The sequence below is a fragment of the Pelodiscus sinensis genome, chromosome 1, assembly GCF_052426305.1.
Source record: "Pelodiscus sinensis isolate ZL-2025 chromosome 1, ASM5242630v1, whole genome shotgun sequence".
Taxonomy (NCBI): Eukaryota; Metazoa; Chordata; order Testudines; family Trionychidae; genus Pelodiscus; species Pelodiscus sinensis.
Genome location: NC_143052.1, coordinates 2,493,862 through 2,518,221, shown reverse-complemented (window position 1 = coordinate 2,518,221; position 24,360 = coordinate 2,493,862). Strand labels below are relative to the sequence as shown.

General features: G+C 64.1%; 1 protein-coding gene across 1 annotated transcript in view; it reads left to right on the top strand.

The window, feature by feature from the left end:
* SND1 (staphylococcal nuclease and tudor domain containing 1) overlaps positions 1-24,360 on the top strand; it is a gene marked incomplete at its 5' end in the record, with an annotated part of 277,106 nt that overhangs the window by 119,597 nt on the left and 133,149 nt on the right. Inside the window, one exon of the mRNA XM_089777623.1 lies at positions 20,256-20,356. Within this exon, the coding sequence (XP_089633749.1) occupies positions 20,256-20,356 (101 nt within the window). The remainder of the gene's footprint in view (positions 1-20,255; positions 20,357-24,360) is intronic.

Here is a 24,360-nt window from a genome sequence, read left to right as displayed (position 1 = left end):
AGGCCTTAGGGGCCCCATTGGCACCGATGGAGATGAGCGGATTCCTGGGTCTCGGCCAGGGGCACGTCAGTGGCCTCCAGACCCAGGGCACGTGGTCCCCGGGGAGCGGCTGCTGCGGGTAAATCAAGGTGCTCAGAAGGGTCGTTTTCAGCATGTTGAGGCGGGCGATTGGCTAACGGCAGTCGATGCAACCTGTACTGGCTACACGATTGGTCGATAAGGGGAGGGTTCGCGCCAGCCCAGGAGCTACCCTGCTGCGGCTCTGCAGCTCTCGCGCCGTAGGGGCCGGGCGCGCAGGCAGCCCGAGTGGGCCAGGCCGTGCCATTACGGCTGCTCCCTGCAGGGTGTGGGCAGGGGTCGGAGGCGCGCCCCCCTGCGCAGCCTGCTCGTTGTCCGCTCCGTTCCAAGTCGAGAGGCAGGAGGCCCGTGTGGGCGTGATGGGCCGCGCTGGGGCCGTGGTTTGGCTGATGTGCTTCGCGGCATCTGCCCCTGCCCCGCCCTCCCGGGCTCTGTCGCAGGAGCGTGACATGGGGTGGGGGGCGTCTGCTCTGTAACCTGGGGTCCCCCCGTGCTGTGCTGTGTGCATTGGCCCAGACACCGAGGCCCAGTCTGGGCAGATGATAAGGCTCTTCCCAGGGGGAGAGACAAAGGACGGGAGGCGGAGACGGCCACCTGGCGGGGGGGCAGGGCTTGGGAGCTAGTCAGTCTTGTCTGGAAAAACATGGAGAGAAGGGACTAAGCTGAGTTCTGGGGGTGAGGGGGGTGGACCCTACCCCAAGGGGGCTGAGGCTGCCTGGCCCAGACTCCTGTACCCACATCCCATCTGTGCTGGGCTGTACCCTGGAGAAGCAATAACCCCTCTGTTCTACTGGCTGGCGGAGTCTCATCTCGCTGCTACGGGGGTGCAGGATCGGGGGGTCCCCGACGCGCCGTCACAAGGATCACTGGCCTCCTGCCTCTCCGTTCCTCGGCTGTGCGGCTGACCCCGGAGGAGCAGCTCTGCTCCAGCAAGGCTGGGGACATCCACCCGGGACGTGGCCTGCGTGGCAGAGCGGCTGCTGTTCTCCTGTTGGCCCATCTCAGCTGCTCCTTACAGTCTGTCCTGGGCCCCTCCGTCAGAGCGCACCTCGCGGGCAGCTCTGCTTTCCCTCCGCCCATCCCAGAGTAGGCGGCGTTCTCGCTCGGCAGGCCAGTCCGGCTCCGGAGAGGCTCTTCCCACTGCCCTGAGCGCCTGTCCCATGGGAGAGCCTGGCCTTGTTTCTCTGGGCTCCTGCTCCCTTTCCTGCCCGCTATGCCTAGCTTCAACTTCCAGCTGCTGAGGGGGTCGGACCTTCCTCTGCTGGGTGAAGAGCCCAGGGGCGAGTGTTTGGTTCCCCACGTCGGTACTTAGATGGTGTCAGGTCGCTCCGTAATCTTCTCTGAGCCAAGGCCTCTTCCAGCCCTTTCAATCCTTCGCGTGGCTCTTCCCGCGCTCCCTCTGGCCTCGCAGTGCCCTGCTCACGTGGTGGGCGCCGCAACTGGACCCAGCAGCGGTCAATGGAGAGCTCGGAGCCCCTCTGAGGCGTCCGATGTCCGCAGCCCAGGGCGCGTGAGCTCCTGGCCAGTGGCACTAAACATTAAAAAGGCCGTAGAGCAGTTTTTAAACTAAGAGATGGTGGAAAGCCGATTGGTGCGGAGAGGCACGTAAATCGGAGAGAGACTTCTCTTAGTGGAGAATCCGTTGATAGAGATTCTCTAAGCTGTAGTCGGAAAGAGAGGAGGGGAGAGAACAAACCATGGGCCAGAGCTGACACACAACCGCTTACAAAGGAATCCAATGCAACAGGGAAGGGCAGACAAATAACCAGTGGCAAATTTTTAAAGTGCTTGTACACAAATGCTAGGAGTCTAATAAGATGGGTGAACTAGAGTACCTCGTATTAAAGGAGGAGATTGACATAATAGGCATCACTGAAACCTGGTGGAATGAGGAAAATCTGTGGGACACAATCATACCGGGATATAAAATATATAGAAAGGATAGAGCAGGCCGGGTGGGTGGTGGAGTGGCACTGTATGTGAAAGATAATGTAGAATCAAATGAAATAAAAATATTAAGTGAATCAACAATGTTCCATAGAATCGCTATGGATAGTAATTCCATGCTCCAATAATAAGAAATTAGCAGTAGGGATATATTACCGACCACCTGACCAGGACAGCGATACTGACATTGAAATGCTGAGGGAGATTAGAGAGGCTACCAAAATAAAGAACTCTATAATAATGGGGGATTTTAATTACCCCCTATTGACTGGATACATGTCACCTCAGGAAGAGAAGCGGAGATAAAATTTCTCAATGGCTTAAATGACTGCTTCTTGGAGCAGCTGGTGCAGGAACCCACAAGGGGAGAGGCAATTCTCGATTTAGTCCTGAGTGGAGTGCAGGATCAGGTCCAGGAGATAACCGTTACAGGACCACTTGGGAATAGTGACCATAATATAACAACATTTAACATTCCTGTGGTGGGAAGAACACCTCAGCAGTCCAGCACTCTGGCATTTAATTTCAAAAAGGGGAATTACGCAAAAATGAGGAGGTTAGTTAAACAGAAATTAAAAGGCACAGTGACTAGAGCCAAATCCCTGCAAGCTGCATGGAAACTTTTTAAAGACACCATAATAGAGGCCCAACTTAAATGTATACCCCAAATTAAAGAACATAGCAAGAGACCTAAAAAAGAGTCACCGTGGCTTAACCACCATGTAAAAGAAGCAGTGAGGGACAAAGAGGCATCTTTTAAGAAGTGGAAGTCCAATCCTAGTGAGATAAATAGAAAGGAACATAAACACTGTCAAATCAAGTGTAAACATGTAATAAGAAAAGCAAAAAAAGATTTTGAGGAACAGCTAGCCAAAAACTCAAAGAAATAACAATGTTTTTTAAGTACATTAGAAGCAGGAAGCCTGCTAAAAAGCCTGTGGGTCCCCTAGATGATCGAGCTATAAAAGGAGCAATCAAGGACGATAAAGCCATTGCGGAGAAACTAAATGATTTCTTTGCTTCAGTCTTCACGGCTGAGGACGTTGGGGAGATTCCTGAATCTGCACCGTCCTTTGTGGGTGATGAGGAACTGTCCCAGATTGAAGTGTCATTAGAGGAGCTTTTGGAACAAATAGAAAAACTTAATGTTAAGAAATCTCCGGGACCGGATGGCATTCATCCAAGGGTTCTAAAAGAACTTAAATGGGAAATTGCTGAGCTGTTATCTGTGGCTTGTAACCTATCCTTTAAATCGGCTTCCGTACCTAATGACTGGAAGGTAGCCAACGTGACACCAATATTTAAAAAGGGCTCTAGAGGCGATCCTGGCAATTACAGACCAGTAAGTCTAACTTCAGTACCGGGCAAATTAGTCGAAACAATAGTAAAGAATAAAATTGTGAAGCATGTAGAACAACATAATTTGTTGGACAAAAGTCAACATGGCTTCTGTAAAGGGAAATCCTGTTTTACTAATCCATTAGAGTTCTTTGAAGGGGTTAACAAACATGCGGACAAGGGGGATCCAGTAGATATAGTATACTTGGATTTTCAGAAAGCCTTTGACAAGGTCCCTCACCAAAGGCTCTTGTGTAAATTACATGGCCATGGGATAAGAGGGAAGGTCCTTTCTTGGATTGAGAACGGTTAAAAGACAGGAAACAAAGGGTAGGAATAAATGGTAAATTTTCAGAATGGAGAGGGGTAACTAGTGGTGTCCCCCAAGGGCCAGTCCTGGGACCAATCCTTTTCAACTTATTCATAAATGATCTGGAGAAAGGGGTAAGCAGTGAGGTGGTAAAGTTTGCAGATGATACCAAACTGTTTAGGATAGTCAAGACAGAAGCAGACTGTGAGGGACTCCAAGAAGATCTCACCAAACTGAGTGATTGGGCAACAAAATGACAAATGAAATGTAATGTGGATAAGTGTAAAGTAATGCACATTGGGAAAAATAACCCCAACTATACGTACAGTATGATGGGGGCTAATTTGGCTACGACAAATCAGGAAAGAGATCTTGGAGTTATCGTGGACAGTTCTCTGAAAACTTCCACACAGTGTGCAGCGACGGTCAGAAAGGCAAATAGTATGCTAGGAATTATTGGGAAAGGGATAGAAAATAAGACCCAGAATATCTTACTGCCCCTGTATAAAACTATGGTACGCCCACATCTTGAATACTGTGTACAGATGTGGTCTCCTCACCTCAAAAAAGATATTTTGGCCTTGGAAAGGGTTCAGAAAAGGGCAACTAAAATGATTAGGGGTTTGGAACGGGTCCCATATGAGGAGAGGTTAAAGCGACTGGGACTTTTCAGTTTAGAAAAGAGGAGACTGAGGGGGGATAGGATAGAGGTCTATAAAATCATGAGTGGTGTGGAGAGGGCTGATAAGTTATTTATTAGTTCCCATAATAGAAGAACTAGAGGACACCAAATGAAATGAATGGGTAGCAGGTTTAAAACTAATAAAAGAAAGTTCTTCTTCACGCAGCGCGTAGTCAACCTGTGGAACTCCTTGCCAGAGGAGGCTGTGAAGGCTAGGACTATAACAGAGTTTAAAGAGAAGCTAGATAAATTCATGGAGGTTAGGTCCATAAAAGGCTATTAGCCAGGGGATAAAATGGTGTCCTTGGCCTCTGTTTGTCAGAGGCTGGAGAGGGATGGCAGGAGACAAATCGCTTGATCATTGTCTTTGGTCCACCCTCTCTGGGGCACCTGGTGCTGGCCACTGTCGGCAGACAGGATACTGGGCTAGATGGACCTTTGGGCTGACCCAGTCCGGCCGTTCTTATGTTCTTATGTCCCAGCTCGCGTTGTCTGGTTCCTGGGCACACGGGAGATGCCACCATCCACCCCGCCTTCCCCAGCTGTGGCGCTCAGCCATGGTCACGCAGGCTCCATGTGCTGAGTCCTTGGCGGCATGGGATCCTGCGGAGAGGTGCCCTGCAGCGCCTGCCTGCCTCCCGCCTCGCTGGTCTGGCTGAAACCCCTGCCAGGTCTGGCACGTGGATTTCTCTTTCCTGGCCTCGGAGACCTCAAGCCCCTTCTGGACACAGCCCCGAGCCGAACCAGCCTTCCCCCTAAGGTCGCGCAGCCTGGCTCCTGGTGCAGTCTCGCTCGCCAGCTGTCCAGAGATACCGCTCGGGCACAGCGAGCTCGGCAGGCCCTGTGAGCAGCGGAGCGGCTGAGAGGCCTCTGTCCTATGTTAATAAAGTCTGAGACTTCCCAGCTGCAGCCTCCCTTCCCAGGAATCTGGGGGGCTTCCCCTTCTTCTCTGTGTGGGCTGTCTGCTGCTTGCCGGTCTTCAAACGAGAGGAAATCTGGGAACTGGGAGAGGCCTTGAGAGCCATCGAGTCCAGTTCTCTGCCCTCGTGGCAGGACCCAGCACTGTCGAACCATCCCTGGCAGGTGTGTCCAACCTGCTCTTCAATATCTCCAGGGGTGGAGATTCCAAAATCCCCAGGCAATGTATTCCCCTGTTTAACCACCCTGACAGGTGGGACGTTTTTTCTAGTGTCCAACCTAAACCTTCCTCGCTGCAGCTTAAGCCCCTTGCTTCTTGTCCTCTACACAGAGGCCAAGGAGAACAATTTGTCTCCCCCCTCCCTGTGACACCCTTTTAGGAACTTGAAAACCGCTCTCACGTCCCCTCGCTGTCTTCTCTTTTCCAAACTCAACAAGCCCAATTTTTTCAGTCTTCCCTCCTAGCTCATGTTCTCTAGACCTTTCATCATTCTTGTTGCTCGTCTCTGGATCCTCTCCAATTTCTCCACATCTTTCTTGAAATGTGGTGCCCAGAACTGGACACTATACTCCAACTCAGTGCAGCGCAGAGCAGAGCGGAAGAATGACTCCTCGTGTCCTGCTCACAACGCTCCTGTTATGCACCCAGAATTGCAAAAAAACCCAACGGCGTCGCACTGTTGACTCTCATGTAGCTTGTGGTCCATTCTGATCCCGTTCTGCAGGATCCTTCCTAGACAGTCGCTGCCCATTCTCTGTGTGAGAAACGGATTGTTCCTTCCTACGTGGAGCACTTTCCATTGCACCCTGTTTACCTCAGACCGTTGCTCCACTTTGTCCAGATCAGTTTGAACGTTGACACTCTGCTGCAAAGCATTTGCAGCCCCTCCCAGCTTGGTATCTTCTGCAAAATGAATTGTACTCTGTGCCAATACCTAAACCACCGATGAAGATATTGAACAGAACCGGCCCCAAAACAGACCCCTGCGGAACCCGCCTCCTTCTGCCCTTCAGCACGGCTGCGAACCGTTAATAACGACTTTCTGAGAGTGGTTCTCCAGCCAGTTCTGCACCCACCTTACAGTAGCCCTGTCTAGGTTGTATTTGCCTAATTTATTGATGAGGTGGTCATGTGAGACCGTATCAAATGCCTCAGTAAAGTCTAGATAGCCCACGTCCATCACTTCTAAGCCAGGGAAGATAATGGTGACGTTAAACTGACTGGTCTGGAGTTTTCCTGGGTTGTTCTTATTTCCCTTTGTATAGATGGGCCCTAGATTTGCCCTTTTCCAGTCTTCTAGGATCTCTCCTGACTTCCATGACTTTTTCAGAGATAACTAAAGGCTCAGCTACCTCCTCTAGCAGCACCTTGAGTTACCTAGGGTGTATTTCATCAGGGCCTGGTTACTTGAAGACCTCTAACTTTTCTAAGTGATTTTAACTTCGAAACTTGCCCCATTTCCACTAGCAGTCACCTTGTTAGGCATCCGGTCACCATCAAACTTCTTGGTGAAAACCGAAACACGGACTTCATGAAGCACCCCTGCCATTCCCACGTTTCCTCCTGTTGTTTCTCCCTCTTCACTGAGCAAGGGGCCTGCCCGTGTCACTCCAGAAGGGGAGTCTCTGTAAAGTGACGTCTTTGACTCAAGATCGGAGGGTGTCGCAGCTCGGACAGAAGTGAGGGGCCTGCGCAGGTGAGGTCAGTGGTGGTGATGGTCCCTCCTGGCCTTGAAACCTGGGTCCAAACCCAGTGACCTACCCCATCTCCGCACAGAGCCAGAGGCCATGCGGTGCGCCCAGGCTGGCCCCGCCCTGGGAAACCTTATGGCCCACAACGGCTTTCTCCTCGGTTGACCCTCTATAGCTACTGCTGCCACCATGGGCCCGCTCTCCCTGGCTGCCTCCGGCCCCACTGGATCCCTCCTCCGCAGAGTTGCGGAGGGTTCGTTTCTGGGCCCTTGGCGTGGATTGAAGCCCTGGTCCTGGCTTGTCCCATATCTGAGCCAGGCGTGTCGGGAGGAGGATGAATTCAGTCAGGGATGGCTCTGCGGGGACGGGGGAGACCGCGCCGCCGACGTGGGGGGGAGCCCCGCTCCCCTCAAAGTGCAGTAGCAAAGGAGCAAGGCGGGGCGGTCCGTGTTCCGACGTGGCCAGTGGGAAGCAAGTTGATCTTTTGTTGCCAGGTAAAATGGCCTCAGTTTGTAACCCTCCCCCAATAACCTTGATGTAGCACGTTGCCTGGGCCGCGCGTTGCCTTGGCGCATTCTCCAGCCTTCTCTCGGCTTGGCTATGTCGGCAGCCTTGGGAGTCGGGTCTCTGATTGCCGCCGCTGCGGCACGCTCTGCTCTCTGCGCGTTTCCTTTGTCAGCTCCCCGTTTTTCACTTCCGATTAATTTGACGGAGTTAAGCGATGAAAAAGTCCTTTACGTTAATGATCAAAACAGTCCCTAGAGGTTGGAGCCGCGTTTTGATTGAAAATGACAGGCTTAGATGAGGCGGCTCGTCCTTGCTGCCGCACGGCTCGCTGTCTGGATCAATCTTGGTTGCAGATTTCTCCTTTTCTCTTAGCATGGGAGCCCCCCATAGCCTGGGCGGGAATTGATTGGCTTTTGAAGGCCTTGGCTTCCAAGCGACCTGAGCGAGGTGGGGTGGCCAGCATGCGGCTCGCTCCTCTTCGCCTGCGGCTGCAGCGTCGTGCTCTTGGTGTGGCTTGGATTAAGGAGGGGCCTTGTCGTCCCCCCCGCGGTATCGGAGGAGCATCTGTCTTTGGTGGATTTATCCTCCCCCGTGCGGCAGGGCAGGGCTGTTCTCCCCACTGGCTGGGCTGTGCACCTGGAGCCTCTCTGCGGGCGGCTGTCTGCATGCCGGGGGAGGCGCTGCCTGTGCCGGGCGCCGGTTAGTGTACAGTGGGCAAGATCCCAGCCTGGCTGTTCGCCAGCTCTGGCAGTTGCTTTGCACCTTACCAAGTGCACTGTGGCTCGTGGGCCTTGCCTGGCGGCAGCGTGGTACTGCCAAAGGCCGCTCCTGGGCGCTGTGGCTCGTGGACCTTGCCTGGCGGCAGCGTGGTACTGCCAAAGGCCGCTCCTGGGCGCTGTGGCTCGTGGGCCTTGCCTGGCGGCAGCGTGGTACTGCCAAAGGCCGCTCCTGGGCGCTGTGGCTCGTGGGCCCTGCCTGGCGGCAGCGTGGTACTGCCAAAGGCCGCTCCCGGGCGCTGTGGCTCGTGGGCCTTGCCTGGCAGCAGCGTGGTACTACCAAACGCTGCTCCCAGGCGCTGTGGCTCGTGGGCGTTGCCTGGCGACAGCGTGGTACTGCCAAAGGCCGCTCCCGGGAGCTGTGGCTCGTGGGCCCTGCCTGGCGGCAGCGTGGTACTGCCAAAGGCCGCTCCCGGGCGCTGTGGCTCGTGGGCCCTGCCTGGCGGCAGCGTGGTACTGCCAAAGACCGCTCCCGGGCGCTGTGGCTCGTGGGCCTTGCCTGGTGGCAGCGTGGTACTGCCAAAGGCCGCTCCCGGGCGCTGTGGCTCGTGGGCCTTGCCTGGCGGCAGCGTGGCGCTGCCAAAGGCCGCTCCCGGGCGCTGTGGCTCGTGGGCCTTGCCTGGCGGCAGTGTGGTACTACCAGACGCCGCTCCCGGGCACTGTGGCTCGTGGGCCCTGCCTGGCGGCAGCGTGGTACTGCCAAAGGCTGCTCCCGGGCGCTGTGGCTTGTGGGCCCTGCCTGGCGGCAGCGTGGTACTGCCAAAGGCCGCTCCCGGGCGCTGTGGCTCGTGGGCCTTGCCTGGTGGCAGCGTGGTACTACCAGACGCCGCTCCCGGGCACTGTGGCTCGTGGGCCCTGCCTGGCGGCAGCGTGGTACTGCCAAAGGCCGCTCCCGGGAGCTGCGGCTCGTGGGCCCTGTCTGGCGGCAGCGTGGTACTGCCAAAGGCCGCTCCCGGGCGCTGTGGCTCGTGGGCCTTGCCTGGTGGCAGCGTGGTACTGCCAAAGGCCGCTCCCGGGCGCTGTGGCTCGTGGGCCTTGCCTGGTGGCAGCGTGGTACTGCCAAAGGCTGCTCCCGGGCGCTGTGGCTCGTGGGCCTTGCCTGGCGGCAGCGTGGTACTGCCAAAGGCCGCTCGTGGGCCTTGCCTGGCAGCAGCGTGGCACTGCCAAAGGCCGCTCCCGGGCGCTGTGGCTCGTGGGCCTTGCCTGGTGGCAGCGTGGTACTGCCAAAGGCCGCTCGTGGGCCTTGCCTGGCGGCAGCGTGGCACTGCCAAAGGCCGCTCCCGGGCGCTGTGGCTCGTGGGCCTTGCCTGGTGGCAGCGTGGTACTGCCAAAGGCCGCTCCCGGGAGCTGCGGCTCGTGGGCCCTGCCTGGCGGCAGCGTGGTACGGCCAAAGGCCGCTCCCCGCCGCTGAGGAAGTGTCCGCACTGAGGGCGCATGGCACGGAGGTTCTGTGCACCCCCTCCCCTTCGAAAGGAGCTGGATGCTCCGGCGAGGCGGTCACGGGAGGGGGTGCTGCGTTTGGCTGGCCTGGCAGAGTTCCCAGTGGGGCAGTTGTGCCAGGGTGCCCCAGCAAGGCGGGGCTGTCGGGCGCGGAGCGGGCTGCGTTCCCGGGCCTGCCCGAGGAGCTCGTCCGGCTCTTCACGCCCTGGTGGGGGCCACGTCGGGCTACCTGCCTTGCTCCAGAGCTGCCGCTGCCGCTCTGTGGAACGGGGTGCCTGGCTGCCCGCTCGCCTCTACTCATCCCTGTGACCCCCATCTGGTTTGCGGCTGGTCCTCTGCTGCGCCTTTGCTCCCCCCATCCCCCGCGGAGACGGTGCTGGGCAGAACCGGCTCCTCCCGCTGCCTTCCCTGGCCAGCCCCTCCTGGCATCACTGCCTGAGGGGAGCCGCGTCCCTGGCCCTGCAGCGCCCGACCCACACTACACAGCGGGAGTGTCCGTGGGCACCGCGCACTTCAGCTGAGACCCGGCGCAGGGCCGGCGGCTGAACCCGCGCGGGATGAGTGAAGCTGCCGCCGCCCGCCCCAGCCCTGTCGCCTCCTCGCCCAGCCCTTCCTGCGCCGTGGCCGGGGACCTGAGCCTGCCTGCTCCGCGCTCTGCATGGGGAACGCGCTGACCTCGATTCTCCTGCCGCCTGCGCCCCTCCTCCCTGGAAACACCAGGCAGCCCCGCCAAGGGGGCTGCGTAAACCCGCTGTAGCCCTGGGATTTATCAGGCTGGCAGGGAGTTAATTACTATTTCTCGGTGGGAAACCTCTGTGATGATTCCTCTCCCCACTAAATGAGGGCAGGCCGGTGGCTGTTCCGATGTTCCTCCCCTCCCTGGCTTGGCGCTGGATCGCCGCCCCCCCCCCAGCGCCGCAGAGCCGAGCTGAACTAGATCCGGCAGGGGCTGGCGCCTGCTGACTGCTCTTTCGATATATCCAACTCCTTGCTAGACTGCGGCTCCTCTGCGCTGCCGCTTCCTGCCCCGGCATGGGGGCCTGGAGGAGAACTGCGAAGGGGCAGGTTCAGGCACTTGGCCCGGCGTGGGGGGGAAGGGGCGTCCCGGGGAAGTGAGCTACACTTGGTCTCAGCCCATTGCCTTACAACCGAGTTCAGTAGCACCGGGGAGGGAGGGCTTCTCTCGCTCGTCTCTGCACGGCCGGGGCCCTCCTGCCTGAGGGCTGCGCCAGCCTCCTTGGAGATGGCAGTGCCAGGGGAGGGGGTCAGTCCCGCCGCGCCCATCCCCCCGCTCTGAGGTGTGCCCACGTGCTGCCGGAAGGGCTCTTCCTCCGGGGGGCGTGCCGCTGGCTCCTGTCCGGCCCGGCGCTGGGTGGTGCAGACGGGAGCCATGGGCCGTGGGGGCTAGAAGCAGCAGGAAGGCCTGCCTGAGGGTCACATCCGCCTCCTCTCAGGGGGGCTGGCTAGCCAGGGCCCTCCCCCCAGCTCCCGGCCTGACAGGAATCCAAGCCAGGCCCTGAGGCCGGCGGGGAGGGTGGCTAAGGCATTGCTCTGGGACTCGGATTGGGGCACATCTGCTGTCCGCACCACAGGTCTCCTCGATATTATGGTCAGATCGTGTTGGGGCTGGTCCTTCTGGGGCAGGGGGCTGGACTCGATGGCTCCGGAGAGCTCTGCAGCCCTGGGAGTCGGGTTCCTCTGAGCTCCAACATAGCACAGGCCTTGGGATGGCACCCAAGGGTGCCCGCAGCAAGCCCGTCTTCTGAGCTAGAGCAGAGCTCCAGACAGCCCCTTGGGGCAGTGGTTCCAAAGGTCCATTCCGGCTCGGGGCTGCATTTCCATCTGGCTTTGGGGCAGCCCCCGAATCTCTCTGGCTCAGCCCCCCGCAGGGAGAGGCCCGTACCCCTCTGCAGAAGGCAAACTCCCCCGGGCAGATGCTGTGCCGTGCTCCGCAGAGACACGCCTGGCTCGCCGCTGGGTGCTACAGTAATTGTAATTACCAGCCAGCTCCCTCTCGCATCCCTGCCCAGAATCCATTGTCAGACAGGGCTGCGAACTGCTGAAGCAGTAAAGGAGAAGATTAAAAAAGATTGCCCTGGAAGTGGCTTTGTTTCCTGAGCTCCGGGTACCTGGCCGGCTGTTTTGCAGAACGCGTCTCGTGTTAGGAGCCGAGCGGGGCGGCTGTTAATCCCCAGCGCCCTCGAGCGCAGGAGCGAGTGTCCGCCGGGCCCTTTCATCAAAGTGGCATGAAGTTTTATGAAGCTCTGACTTTTATGGAGCGCTGGCTCGGCGTTCCACGGCCCTCCTCGTTTTTCTTCACTGTCTTGGCTGCTTCTGCCGCGCCTGACTGGGCCGTGAGGCCAGAAAGTCCATGTTCTCTCTCGGCGGCGGCCCCTGCCCCACAGTGGAAGGGAGCCTCCTTCCCTGGGCAGCTGAGCAATGGAGGCCGCTAGAGTAACTGGCGGAGCCGGGACGCCCTGGCGGAGCGACGGACTCAGAGGGGAGAGGGGGCTGCTGTCACCATTGACACGCGGAGCTGCCCGGCCGCCGGTCCTGGGCCCTGCCAAATTCCCAGCCCATTCTGTGGCCATTGGACGGGGGGGGGGGGGGGACCTATTTTGGGTTGGGGGCCACTGACCCACAGAAAAATCAGGTGGGGGGGGGCCACGCAAGTGAGAATCAGAAACAAACCCTCCCCCTCACTGACGTGGCCCCCGATTGAAGGAGAGAACCTCCCTCACCAAAGCCTAGCGGGGCCCAACCAGGTAGATTGTGTGCTCCAGTCCCACCATGGGGGTCAATGGGGCAGGGGGCGGGCCCCCCAAAGGTGGTGGGAGGGCCCTGAGCCTTGGGGCCGGATCCGGGCAAGCTGGGGGGAGGCGAATCCGGCCCCCAGGCTGGCCGTTCCCCACTCCTGCCCTAGGGTTTATGAAACGTCAGGATTTCAGTTCCGTACGTCGGCAATGTCTGTGCTGCAGCTCGGGGGGTCCTGACCCATCAAGGAGCTGCAGGGAGGGGTCAAAGGTTATTGTGGGAGGGGTGGGGGGGTACTGCTGCCCTTGCTTCTGCGTAGGTGAGCAGCTGGGGAGCGGTGGCTGCAGGCCAGGAGCCCAGCTCCGAAGGCAGCGCCACTGCCCGCAGCAGCTGGAAGTGAGTGTGGCAGGCTCTGGGGGTGCCACCTTCGGACCTGGCGGCCCAGCCAACAGGTGACCCCCCTTCCCCTCAATAATCTCACCACTCCCCTGCTACCCCAAAAGTCTGGGTGGCCGACTTTCAAGAGGAGCCGGGTCCCAGCCTGGCCCCCAGCAGTGCTCTGACGCTTGTTGGCAGGGTGGGGGGAGTAGAGACGTCACCGAGCCATTGACGAGTGACCCGCCGCGGTGGACTTCTCCCGCCTTCTCCCCCGGCCGCCGGCCCCTCTGGCGCTCTGCTGCTGCCCTGGGGGCTGCGTGGGCGCGAATTCGCGGCGTGCGCCATGACGTGGCTGGCTCGCTCCGCACAGATGCTGCCTAACCATCGGCGCGCACGGCCCCTCTGCCGGGTGCTTCCAATCAGCCAGGGGGGATTAACCCCCCAGCTGGAGAGAGGGCAGGAGAACTCTGCATGGGCCCTGCCTGCGGGGCGGGGGAGGAAGGGCACGCTGAGCGGAGCAGCTGCGGCTGCCCATGGCAGAGCCCGGGGCCTGCGGGCTGTGGACAGATGTGCACAGTTCTGGAGTGCGGGGCCGGGGCGTACGTTGGCGGTAGCAGCACCCCATCTCCCTGCTGCTGTCCCTGGCGCCGGGGCGATCTCCCTGCAGCTCGGCTCAGGCTGGCAGAGGCCGGATCTCGCAGGCCAGCCAGGCACCGGATTCTGTCGGTGCATGTGATTCAGTGGGGGCCACGGTCGTGCTCTCCTGGGGGTGGGGTCCCCATCTCCCCCAAAGGCAGGGGAAGGGAGTTCCGGGGTGGGGGCCGGGGAGGCAGCCAGCCGCGGGCAGTCAGCAGGGATGTGGCTCGGACACCAGTGGCCGCCGTCTGGCAAAGGGGCAGGACCTGGCAAACCCTCCGCTTGCCTGGGGGTGCCGGGGTGCACAGAGGGGGGCATTCCTGAGAGCGCTCCCCCCGCCCTGCCGCAGACTCCAGCGGGGCGCCAGGGCTGCGTGTTGGCCTTGCGGCAGACGGGGCTCAGCCTTGTCCCTTCCGTTACTAGGTCTGAGGAGGGAGCAGGCATCTCCGTCTCGCCCTCGCACGCCCCAGCCAGGAGTCTGAGGAGTGGGGGCTGCACCCCGCGCCGGGCTGCTGGTCCCCCCGCCATGTGCCCCTGCTGGCTCGTGTCTGCAGCCGACTGTCGGGCTTGCAGTTTGGGGTTTGAGCGGCGTTGTTCCGTGAGCTGGAGGGGTCTGGCTGGCGGCGGGCGTGTTGGGCCGGGCGGGCAGGTTCTGCAGACGCCTCCAGTGACGGCTTAGTGGAAATCATGATGCCAGGTGTGCCCAGGGTCAGTCTGGAGCTGCGGTGGCCACAAGCTATGTCCGTGAAATCAGCGCGGGGCGCAGGCTTGGTGCCCGGAGCGAGCAGCACGGTTCTGCCCTGCTGGGGTGTGCAGGGCCCTCTGGGCGCGCCTGTTGGCTGGAGGCCGGGAGGGGCTGGCGAGGGCCATGGCTCACGACCGACTGGGCCTGTGGCCCGCCCTGTGCCATGTGGCGCGCTCGCAGGTTGGCTCGCCGGTTCTCGCAGGTCTGTCCCGGGCTTGGGGCTCCATTCACACCCGAAGGCCTGGCCCGGCGCTCCTGACGGCGGTGCCCTGCCACCACAGCAGCTGGCTGCCTTTCGGGGCAAGTTCTGAGGGCGGCAGGGAAGTTCCCCGGAGCTGGGGGCGCCCCCACCTAGACTGCACTTAGAATGGGAGCTCCTCCAGGTAGGGCCGGTCTTGCACGCTAGGGGGGAACAGGCAGGACTCGGCGTGAGCCCAGGCACGCTGGCTGTCCTGACCCGAATCCCCAGTCCACTGCTGCCTAGGGAGCCATGCTTCCTGGACAGTCCCATAGGCTGTGAGGGACGCTGCAGCGGGGGCCGGCGTTCGGACAAATGCCCAGAACCTTCGGCTCTCCCAACAGCCAGAGCGGGAGCAGTGTGCCCACGGGCTTGGCAAGCAGAGCTGCTGACTTGCCGGTGCAGTGACTTGCCTGCCGGCAGCCACTGGCCCCAGCGTGCTCCTGGGGTGGGCCGAGCAGGGTTCGGTAGGAGAGCCGGTAGTGCTTGAGCAGGCTTTGCGTTGGGCGCTGGAACCTCTCCAGACCGGTGCTCGACTGAGGGCACCCCCCCCAATACCTTCCGCTGACGGACGGCTCTTTGCAGCTACGTGACTGACGGGCACTTTCCCGGTTTGTTACTGACCGGCTGTAAACTTCCTGACAGCTGGCAGCGCGGGTGCGGACGTGGCTTGTGCCTCGCTAATGGCGGCGTGCTCTCTCCGGCGGGTGGGAGAAATCCAACCGGACCCGCCTGTGGCTTTTGTGGCGCGCTGGCTTTCGGGCTGGCCTGGCGTGCGCCTGCCCCTAGAGCGGTCTGCATTGCACGTATTCTAGTGCTGCCCAGGCATCCGCGCCCCGGGAGCGTCCCTGCCCCAAGGAGCATGCGATGCACGAGCCAGACACCGCTCCGAGGGAAGTTCAGCGCACCCCCTTTTACTGCCGGCGCGTGAGCTGCCTTGGCTCGGCCACAGACCTGCAGGAAGCCCGTGGGGATAGCCAGAGGGGCTACGAGCCGAGAGCCAGCGGTGCGTGGCCAGAGGGATCGTTCGCCGTAAGGGAGGCGCGTTTCCAGAGTCACTCTGTGTCGGCTCCCACCGCTGCCTGACCCGCTCCCGGGCTGGCATCTGTGCAGCGCTTGGTGGGGCCTGTACCGGGACCGCGGGGCTGCATGGCCTGACGCCGAAGAGATCTCGCTGCAGGTGGGGGGGCGTGTATTGGGAATTGAGAGGGTTGGACCGAACCACAGAGCAGCCAGCTGGAGGCTGCCCTGAAGTTTGCTAGGGGCTGGCAGGACGCGGCTGGCGGAGCGAGGGCGCGGAGCGACTGCCGCTTCTCGCACGGGACTCCTCTCGGGAGCGGTTTGCTGCACGGGGAGCGCTGGGCCCGGCAGGCGTGTTCGCACCAGTGCAAAGCACCAAATCTGCTGGGTGAGCAGCTGCACTTGGCCGCGGCAGCTGCCCAGAGCTTGGCCCGAGGCAGCGTGCCCGGCGCGAGGTGCAGGTGCACGCCAGGACTGGTGCGTGGGGTGGGACGGGGTGTCTGGAACGGGAAGCTGGGAGTTCTCATCCGGCTCAGTTCAATGACTCTGGTGGGAGGGGCCGGCCCAGCAGGGCACCTGTGTGCAGTGCGTGGGGCCGGTCCCCTGAGGGGGGGGGCCAGGCAGACCAAGGACAAAGGCAGCCCTGAGCACCGTGATGTCTTTGTTGTATTTCCGCGCAAGGCGCTAGCTGTGTGTGCCGCTCTGGGCAGGCCGGGCCCAGGCCACCTGGTTCTGTGGAGTGGGTGAGCCCCCCAGTGAGAAACGGGGAAGCTGTTCCCTGTGCTGGGAGGCTGGGGAGGCGAGCGTGTGGGCCTGTAAGCAAGGAGCCAGCCCTGGGCGGGGCTGCAGGCTGCCTGGGCGGGAGGCGGTGCAGATGGCTGGGGCTGGGTAGGCGGCTGGCTCAGACCAGCTCCTCTGTAATTACTGCCGGGTGCCCGCAGCTGGCGAGCCGCGAGTGGGTCTCCCCAGCCCGTCAGTCTGAGCGAGGTCCCTGTGCTTGGCCTGGCCCCGCGGCAGCGCGCTCCCCCCTCAGCCCAGCGCCGAGCAGGGAGGCCGGGGGCTTGGCAGGGCACAGCGCGGCGGTGGGGGAGGATGCTCAGCCGAGCGCCAGTGGCATGTCCTGCCCTTACGGGGCTCGGCCAGAGCCAGGCACAGCCCAGGGGCGCGGGAGGGGGGAGCAAGCCCCTCCCCTCGAGTTCAGCGGCTCCCGCGCCTGCCACAAATGATTGACGTACACTTCTTTGGGCATCCCGCCCCTCCGTCCATCCTTGTGCAAGCCGATGGGCCGGGTCTCCCCCGCCAGGCCCTGCTCCGCGCGGGCGGCTCGTGAACCCCACCCCACCCCACCCCACCGTCCCGTGGCGCTGGAGGGACCCCGGAGGGCGGGCAGCCGAGCTCCGTGCAGTGCCGCGCTTCTCGGGGCTGGCGCTCCTCCAGGGAGAGCTGCCTGCATGATTTAATTACCAGTGACTGCCGCTGACCTTGGAAACGCGCTGGGAGTCGACGCTCCACGCCCCAGCCAGCGAGCCCGGGGCTAGTGGCAGGCTGGGCAGGGGGGCCGGGACGCGGCTGCCTTGGCTGGCCCCTGGCTCTGAGAGCAGGGAGCCGGGGCCCAAAGGGGCGGGCGGGCACCGAAGCCGTCCCTGTGCCCGGTGGCTCCCCGGCTGCACCCTGCTCCTGCTTTCCATGCCGCTGTGCAGGGGCGCTGGCCCCCCCGGTTGCCCCAGGCGTCGGGGAGCCGGCTGCCAGCCCCCTGTGGGCGCTCAGCCCTGCCCTGCGCAGCGGCAGCCGGCCCGAGGAAACGGGGCACGAGCCAGGGCCCTGGCCCCTCTGGCAACCCATCAAGCAGGACCCCAGGCCGGGCCAAAGCCTGCCCGGCAGGCGGGTCCATTTTGGCTTTCACCCCGCTGGCCTGGCCCAGACCGGCGGCTTGCCGGAGAACCGGCCCTGCTGAGCCAGGACCACTGCCAGCTGCTGGCGCTGTCCCCTCCAGCCAGGCTCCGCCCACGGCTCCGCCCACAGCGCTCCTTTGCCCCCCTCCCATATCCCCTCAGCTGGCTCTTCCCTGGCGGGGCGCCCCCCTCCCTGCTCCCCTCAGCTGGCTCCTCCCTGGCGGGGCGCCCCCCCCTCCCTGCTCCCCTCAGCCGGCTCCTCCCTGGCGGGGCGCCCCCCTCCCTGCTCCCCTCAGCCGGCTCCTCCCTGGCGGGGCGCCCCCCCCTCCCTGCTCCCCTCAGCCGGCTCCTCCCTGGCGGGGCGCCCCCCTCCCTCCTCCCCTGAGCCGGCTCTTCCCTGGCGGGGCGCCCCCCTCCCTGCTCCCCTGAGCCGGCTCCTCCCTGGCGGGGCGCCCCCCTCCCTGCTCCCCTGAGCCGGCTCCTCCCTGGCGGGGCGCCCCCCTCCCTGCTCCCCTCAGCCGGCTCCTCCCTGGCGGGGCGCCCCCCTCCCTGCTCCCCTGAGCCGGCTCCTCCCTGGTGGGGCGCCCCCCTTCCTCCTCCCCTGAGCCGGCTCCTCCCTGGTGGGGCGCCCCCCTTCCTCCTCCCCTGAGCCGGCTCTTCCCTGGTGGGGCGCCCCCCTCCCTGCTCCCCTGAGCCGGCTCTTCCCTGGCGGGGCGCGCCCCCCTCCCTGCTCCCCTGAGCCGGCTCTTCCCTGGCGGGGCGCCCCCCTCCCTGCTCCCCTCAGCCGGCTCCTCCCTGGCGGGGCGCCCCCCTCCCTGCTCCCCTGAGCCGGCTCTTCCCTGGCGGGGCGCCCCCCTCCCTGCTCCCCTGAGCCGGCTCTTCCCTGGTGGGGCGCCCCCCTCCCTGCTCCCCTGAGCCGGCTCTTCCCTGGCGGGGCGCGCCCCCCTCCCTGCTCCCCTCAGCCGGCTCCTCCCTGGCGGGGCGCCCCCCCCCCTCCCTGCTCCCCTGAGCCGGCTCTTCCCTGGCGGGGCGCCCCCCTCCCTTCTCCCCTGAGCCGGCTCTTCCCTGGCGGGGCGCCCCTCCCTGCTCCCCTTAGTCGGCTCTTCCCTGGCGGGGCGCCCCTCCCTGCTCCCCTTAGTCGGCTCTTCCCTGGCGGGGCGCCCCTCCCTGCTCCCCTTAGTCGGCTCTTCCCTGGCGGGGCGCCCCCCTTCCTCCTCCCCTGAGCCGGCTCTTCCCTGGCGGGGCGCCCCTCCCTGCTCCCCTTAGTCGGCTGTCCCCGTTTGCTGCCCTCCCCTCCCTGCCGCTTGCTGCTCCCCCTTCCCTCCGGAGGCGCTGGGCGTGGAGCGTAACCTGCCTGGCCGCAAAGCCAGCCGGTGCTGAAATCGAGGCTGGGCCTGTTCCCTGGCTGAGGGCCCCCCGTGACAGGGAGGGGCTGCTGCCCCTTTCCCAGGGCACCCCGGCTGGCCCTGGTGACGCCTCGGCAGGCAGAGCCAGGGGACCGGCAGGGCGGGTTGCAGGGCACGTGGGCTGGCCCGGATGAGGCGCTGTGCGGTGGTTCTCCAGTGCAGTCCAAGGCCCGGGCCTGCAGAAACCGTCCTAGCTGAGCCCGCAAGTGCTGGTGGCATCTCCAGGGCCATGTCTGCCTCTCCCCTGGGCGTGGCCTGCGCCGGTCGCACCCCACGGGGCCTGGCCTCCACATGCCGCTCACGGCCCTGCAGACCGCGGGACCCTCCCGCCCGGCAGGGCAGCTTCCGAGCCGACGCCCTCGCCCGTCTCAACCCCCCATGACCACGGTCCCTGGGCTAGAGCAGTAGTAAGGGGCTGTTCGAGGGGGTCGGTTTGTGGAGCCGGGGTGAGCGAGGGGCCAGGCTCGGTTCAAACACTTCCTTCCGCCGTGGCCCTCTGGCGTTGCCCTTCCCGCAGCAGCTGGGGATGGCTGCTGGGACGGGTCGGGCGTTGCCTTGGGCCGGGCCCGCCGGGGAGTCGCAAGCTGCTCCCGTTGCTTTGAGGGTTGCTGGCCGCGATGCCCAAAGGGGGCCAGTTATTTTGGGGCTCAGCCTGACGCCGCAGTGCAGGTCTCCAGCTGTTCCCATGGCCCAGCTGGAGAAAATGGTGGTTTGAGTAACGTGAGGGCTCCAGGGGGCAGGAGGTGGTTCCGGCTTTGCGGGGAGGGGGGCGGGGGGGCAGGCCTGGGGCAGGAGCGTTCACCTTGAGTGGCTCCCAGGCAGCGGTGCGGCGAAGGCAGCTTCCTGCCGACCATGCTGCCCCCAGAAGCAGCCAGTGGGAGAGCGGAGCTAGTGCTCAAGGCTGGGGCAGTCTGGGGTGCCAGGACAGGCAGGGAGCTGCCTCCCCCCGCCCCCCGAGGCCGTGGGTGCCCGTCTGTGGGGCAGACGCAGGGCGGGAGCGCTGTCTCTGATGCCACAGGGCCGGGCGCTCATAGGGAGCAGCCGGTGCCGATGGGGCCTCTCGGCGGGGGGCCAAGCCCGCGAACGGCCTAGCAGGGCATTGGTGACCATGTGCTCTTGTTGGCGCCGGGACTGGAGCCGCGGTGTTATGGAGCCTTGTGGAGGGGCGTGTGGCCGTGGCTCCCGCCAGGGGCACGGCAGGCGTCCCAGCCCGGCGCGCTGCTCTGGCTTCCTGGTCTCCAGAGGCATGCTGGGTGTGCGCCCACGCCGTGCGAGCCGGTTCCCCACCCCTGCCAGTCGCTGGGCTCCCGTTTCCCCGCCCAGGGCTGGGGCTGTCCCTGGGACATGCTGTCTGCTGACCTGGGTGAGCCGCTGGTGGGACAGGAGGGGCTGAGCTGGCAGCTGATTCTGGGTGTGGGTGCTGGGCAGGGTCCTGAGCACCCTGGGCACGTTGTGCCTCTCCGGGGCGCATCTCAGACCTGGCTGCCCTCTCTTGCAGGTGAACGTCGCTGTGGACTACATCCGACCCGCCAGCACCGCCACGGAGACTGTGCCGGCCTTCTCCGAGCGGACCTGCGCCACTGTCACCATTGGAGGGATGTGAGTGTTGGCTGGCGCCCCGGGCTTGTTTCTGGCCCCGCTTGCTGTGGCCACCTTGGCTGGAGCTCTCAGCTTCATCCGTAGGGCCCCCAAAGGGGGTTGAGAGCAGGGCTCAGCCCTGGACATGGCTTGGTCTAGCAGGGCTCCAGCGTCTGACCCCCCGACTCCCCCCCCCCCAAGCCCTGTGGCTGCTCTAGAATTGGGGCTGCGTGGGGGGTTGCCCAGGACCCCGTTGTCTCTGTGCGGCTGTGTCCGGGGGAGCCCAGGTCCGCGCCACACACCTGCCGCCGCACCCCGAGTGCCACGGCTCTCCCGCCAAGCCCAGCAGCAGCTTGCTGGGTGGCATTTCCGGTGTCTCCCGCTGCACCACCCTGCCCCCTCCTCCTCCCGAGACGCAGCCCCCACGCACCCCCTCCTGCTGCGGCCCCGACAGCCGGGCTGCGGTGGGAGGCTGCAGGACTAGCCCTGCTGGGTCACTAACTTTTTATCCGCTCCTGCCGCTCGGCTGGGGCTCGAGGAGAGAATCTCAGGCTGGGGGCGGAGGGCGAATCCTCAGCCGCTGTAAATCTCGGGGCTCTGGCCCGGGGCAGCGTTGCCAGGCAGCCGTTCTCGGGAGCGGCTTCCCAGAGGTGAGGGGTTTGGTCCGTGCAAGCCCTTCTGTCCCGTGGGTCGGGCTGAGGCAGCCGGGTGGGCCAGGTCGCCTGCAGACGGGCGGGGGCAGGCGTGGCGCCCGTGTTAGCGCCTCCAGCTGCCGCCTGTTTTCAGAGCCCTTGGGCGTGCGATCCCGGGGCCGCGTGGTTAGTCGGAGTTGAGCTCCAGGCAGGACTTTGTGGGAAAGTGGCCCACGGTGCGGATCAGGCCCGATCCCGGATGTGCTCTGGTCGTGCGGGTGCTGCTCCGTGAGCTGGCCCTTAGGGTACGAGCTGGGTTGCCAGCGGGTGCCTGGCAGCGAGAGGGTGGGGGTTCTGCCCGCAGGCCCTTCGGCGCAGGCAGGCAGGAGCCAGTGCGGCTGTGGCAGCCCGGGGTGTCTCGTAGTGTCCAGCGTCAGCAGGGCCCGCTGTGCCCACCTTGGCCAGACGGCTCAGAGCGGAGCTTTTAGGGAACACGCCCTCCAGCCCTGGGCTCCCAACTCTGCTGGAGGCTCCCGTTCTGGGCATGTGCCTGTTCCAGAGGGGGGTTGGGTGCGTCTGAAGGGCCAGTGCGGGGACCCACCGGGCTCTGTCTAGTGTCCTGTGACTTGTAGGCCCCGGTCAGTGGAGCAGCGGGGCAGTGCCCCTCCTCCATCGCACGGGGGAGGGGAAGGTGACTTACGGGCTTCCCTTGGAGTGCGGGTGCCTGGCTTCGAATCCAGGGCAGCCGGGAGGTCGGAGCAGCCCCACGCGCCTAGCTGGAGTGGCCGTGTCCCCTGGCGTGTCATTCTGTGCCTGGGCTTCTGGCCGAGCCCAGGGCCTGGAAGCATGTGCTCCGGTGGGCTCTTCCCTGTGCCGGGCATTTTGGGCCTTTCTCCCACCCGTAGCCACCCCGCCCAACTACCCGTGGGTCAGAAGCCGGCCCGGGAGTGCCGGTGGCAGGTGCACCCTGTACGGAGAGCGGCACGCTCGGCCCGTGTGCAGAGCTGGGAGACCCCTCGGCGGGCGTGTGCCCCTGGGGTTGCCAGAGACGAGGCCCCGCGCCGTGTGTGCAGCAAGCCCCGGAGCGCTCCGCGGCGCTCGCTCCCCCCCGGACACGAGGGTTCCACGCCGCTGGCCCCAAGAGAGCTGCACGGAGGGGATGGGAGCAGCTCCTGCCCGGCCTGCGGGCTCCTTCCTGTGGCTCCAGGAGGGGCACTGGCCCGGGCAGAGCCGCGGAGCCTCGTCTGCGCCGGGCTGGAGTGGGGAGCCCAGCACATGCACTGAGCAGAATGGGGCTGGATTGGGGCCCACGTCGCCCTTAGGCCCGGCTCTGGTGCGGGAAGGGAGGGGGCCCATGAAGCCCTTAGGCCCGGCTCCCGCAGGAGGGGGGGGGCCCACGCCACCCTTAGGCCCGGCTCCGGTGGGGGGAGGGAGGGGGCCCATGAAGCCCTTAGGCCCGGCTCCCGCGGGGGGGGAGGGGGGCCCACGCCACCCTTAGGCCCGGCTCCGGTTGCAGCTTTTCCTGGCTCCGTATGCCCGTATCTGGAGTGGCCGCTCCGAGCGGGAGTCCTGTTTTTAACCCTTCTCCCCGGTGTCCCGACTGCTCACTAGGGACAAGTTGGCTGGTGTTTTCTGGCTTGCCCCCCGCCGTACCCTCTGCCCCCCTAGGCTCTCCCCAGTGTGCGCGCTGGAATCGCCCTGGGCCTCGCTGGCTCCCAGCTCGCTGGGCTGTAGGGAAGGGGGTCCCAGTTGCCCAGGCCCTGGGGGAGGGGAAAGGCAGGCTGCAAGCAGCGTCCGTGGGGCATGGCAGTGCCAGCCTGCCCTAGGGGGAGGGCTGGGGAGCATGTCTGGGGCCGGCCAGCCTGCCCACACTCCTGCCCCTCCGCAGGGGAGTGAAGGGCCGTGGTGGCTTCACATGCGGGGCTCAGACCTTCAGCCTGGCGGCTGGGGGTGGGGGGCGCTCAGACCAGCCCCATGCTTGGGAGGGAAGGAGGTCGGGGGGCTCGGCAGATCAGCCCTGCATGGGCAGTGTGCTGGGGTGGTTGGAAGGACCAGCCCTGTGCGTAGCTGGCGGGGGGCGGCTTGGGCCGGCTGGGGGTTGTGGCTGGGTGGCCATGGGCACCCATGGTGTCTGCGACCCCAGACTAGTCCCACGTGAGTGGGAGGCAGGGGCGCTTGGGGGCGGGGGACTTCAGGGAGAGCTCGGGCTGGCCCATGGGAGGAGAGGGAGGTGTCTCGGGCTGGCCCCATGGCGAGGGGGTGTCTCGGGCTGGCCCATGGAGGAGAGGGGGGTGTCTTGGGCTGGCCCCATGGAGGAGAGGGGGGTGTCTTGGGCTGGCCCCATAGAGGAGAGGGGGGTGTCTCGGGCTGGCCCATGGGAGGAGAGGGGGGTGTCTCGGGCTGGCCCCATGGCGAGGGGGTGTCTCGGGCTGACCCATAGAGGAGAGGGGGGTGTCTCGGGCTGACCCATAGAGGAGAGGGGGGTGTCTCGGGTTGACCCATGGAGGGAGAGGGGGGTGTCGCGGGCTGGCCCATGGAGGGAGAGGGGGGTGTCTCGGGTTGACCCATGGAGGGAGAGGGGGGTGTCGCGGGCTGGCCCATGGAGGGAGAGGGGGGTGTCTCGGGCTGGCCCATGGAGGGAGAGGGGGGTGTCTCGGGTTGACCCATGGAGGGAGAGGGGGGTGTCTCGGGCTGACCCATGGGAGGAGAGGGGGGTGTCTCGGGCTGACCCATGGAGGGAGAGGGGGGTGTCTCGGGCTGGCCCATGGGAGGAGAGGGGGGTGTCTCGGGCTGGCCCCATGGCGAGGGGGTGTCTTGGGCTGGCCCCATGGCGAGGGGGTGTCTCAGGCTGACCCATAGAGGAGAGGGGGGTGTCTCGGGCTGACCCATGGAGGGAGAGGGGGGTGTCTCGGGCTGACCCATGGAGGGAGAGGGGGGTGTCTCGGGCTGGCCCATGGGAGGAGAGGGGGGTGTCTCGGGCTGGCCCATGGGAGGAGAGGGGGGTGTCTCGGGCTGACCCATGGAGGGAGAGGGGGGTGTCTCGGGCTGGCCTGAGGCTGTCCAGCTCCCTTGGGGAAAATAGGGCCTCCCCTCCCATCTCGCGCTGGCCGAGTCCCCAGGAAGGAGGCTGCAGAGGCCGTGGGGGGAGCCGCGGAGCGAAGGGGGCGGCCCGGGAGCGGGGCAGCGGCTGGCTTTGCTCGGGCGTTCTGTGAGCAGCAGGAACTGTATTTCATGGCCTAATAAGATTCCCCGGCAGCGCTCCGAGCCCCCCTCTTTAATCTGGCTTTAGTGGCGGCTCCAACGGCCCCTTGGAAACGCTGGGCTGTCGGCAAGGAGCCGCGTGGGCACAAGTTGCTGTTGGCTCCGTTCCTTGCTGCCTTAAAGGGGCGGCTG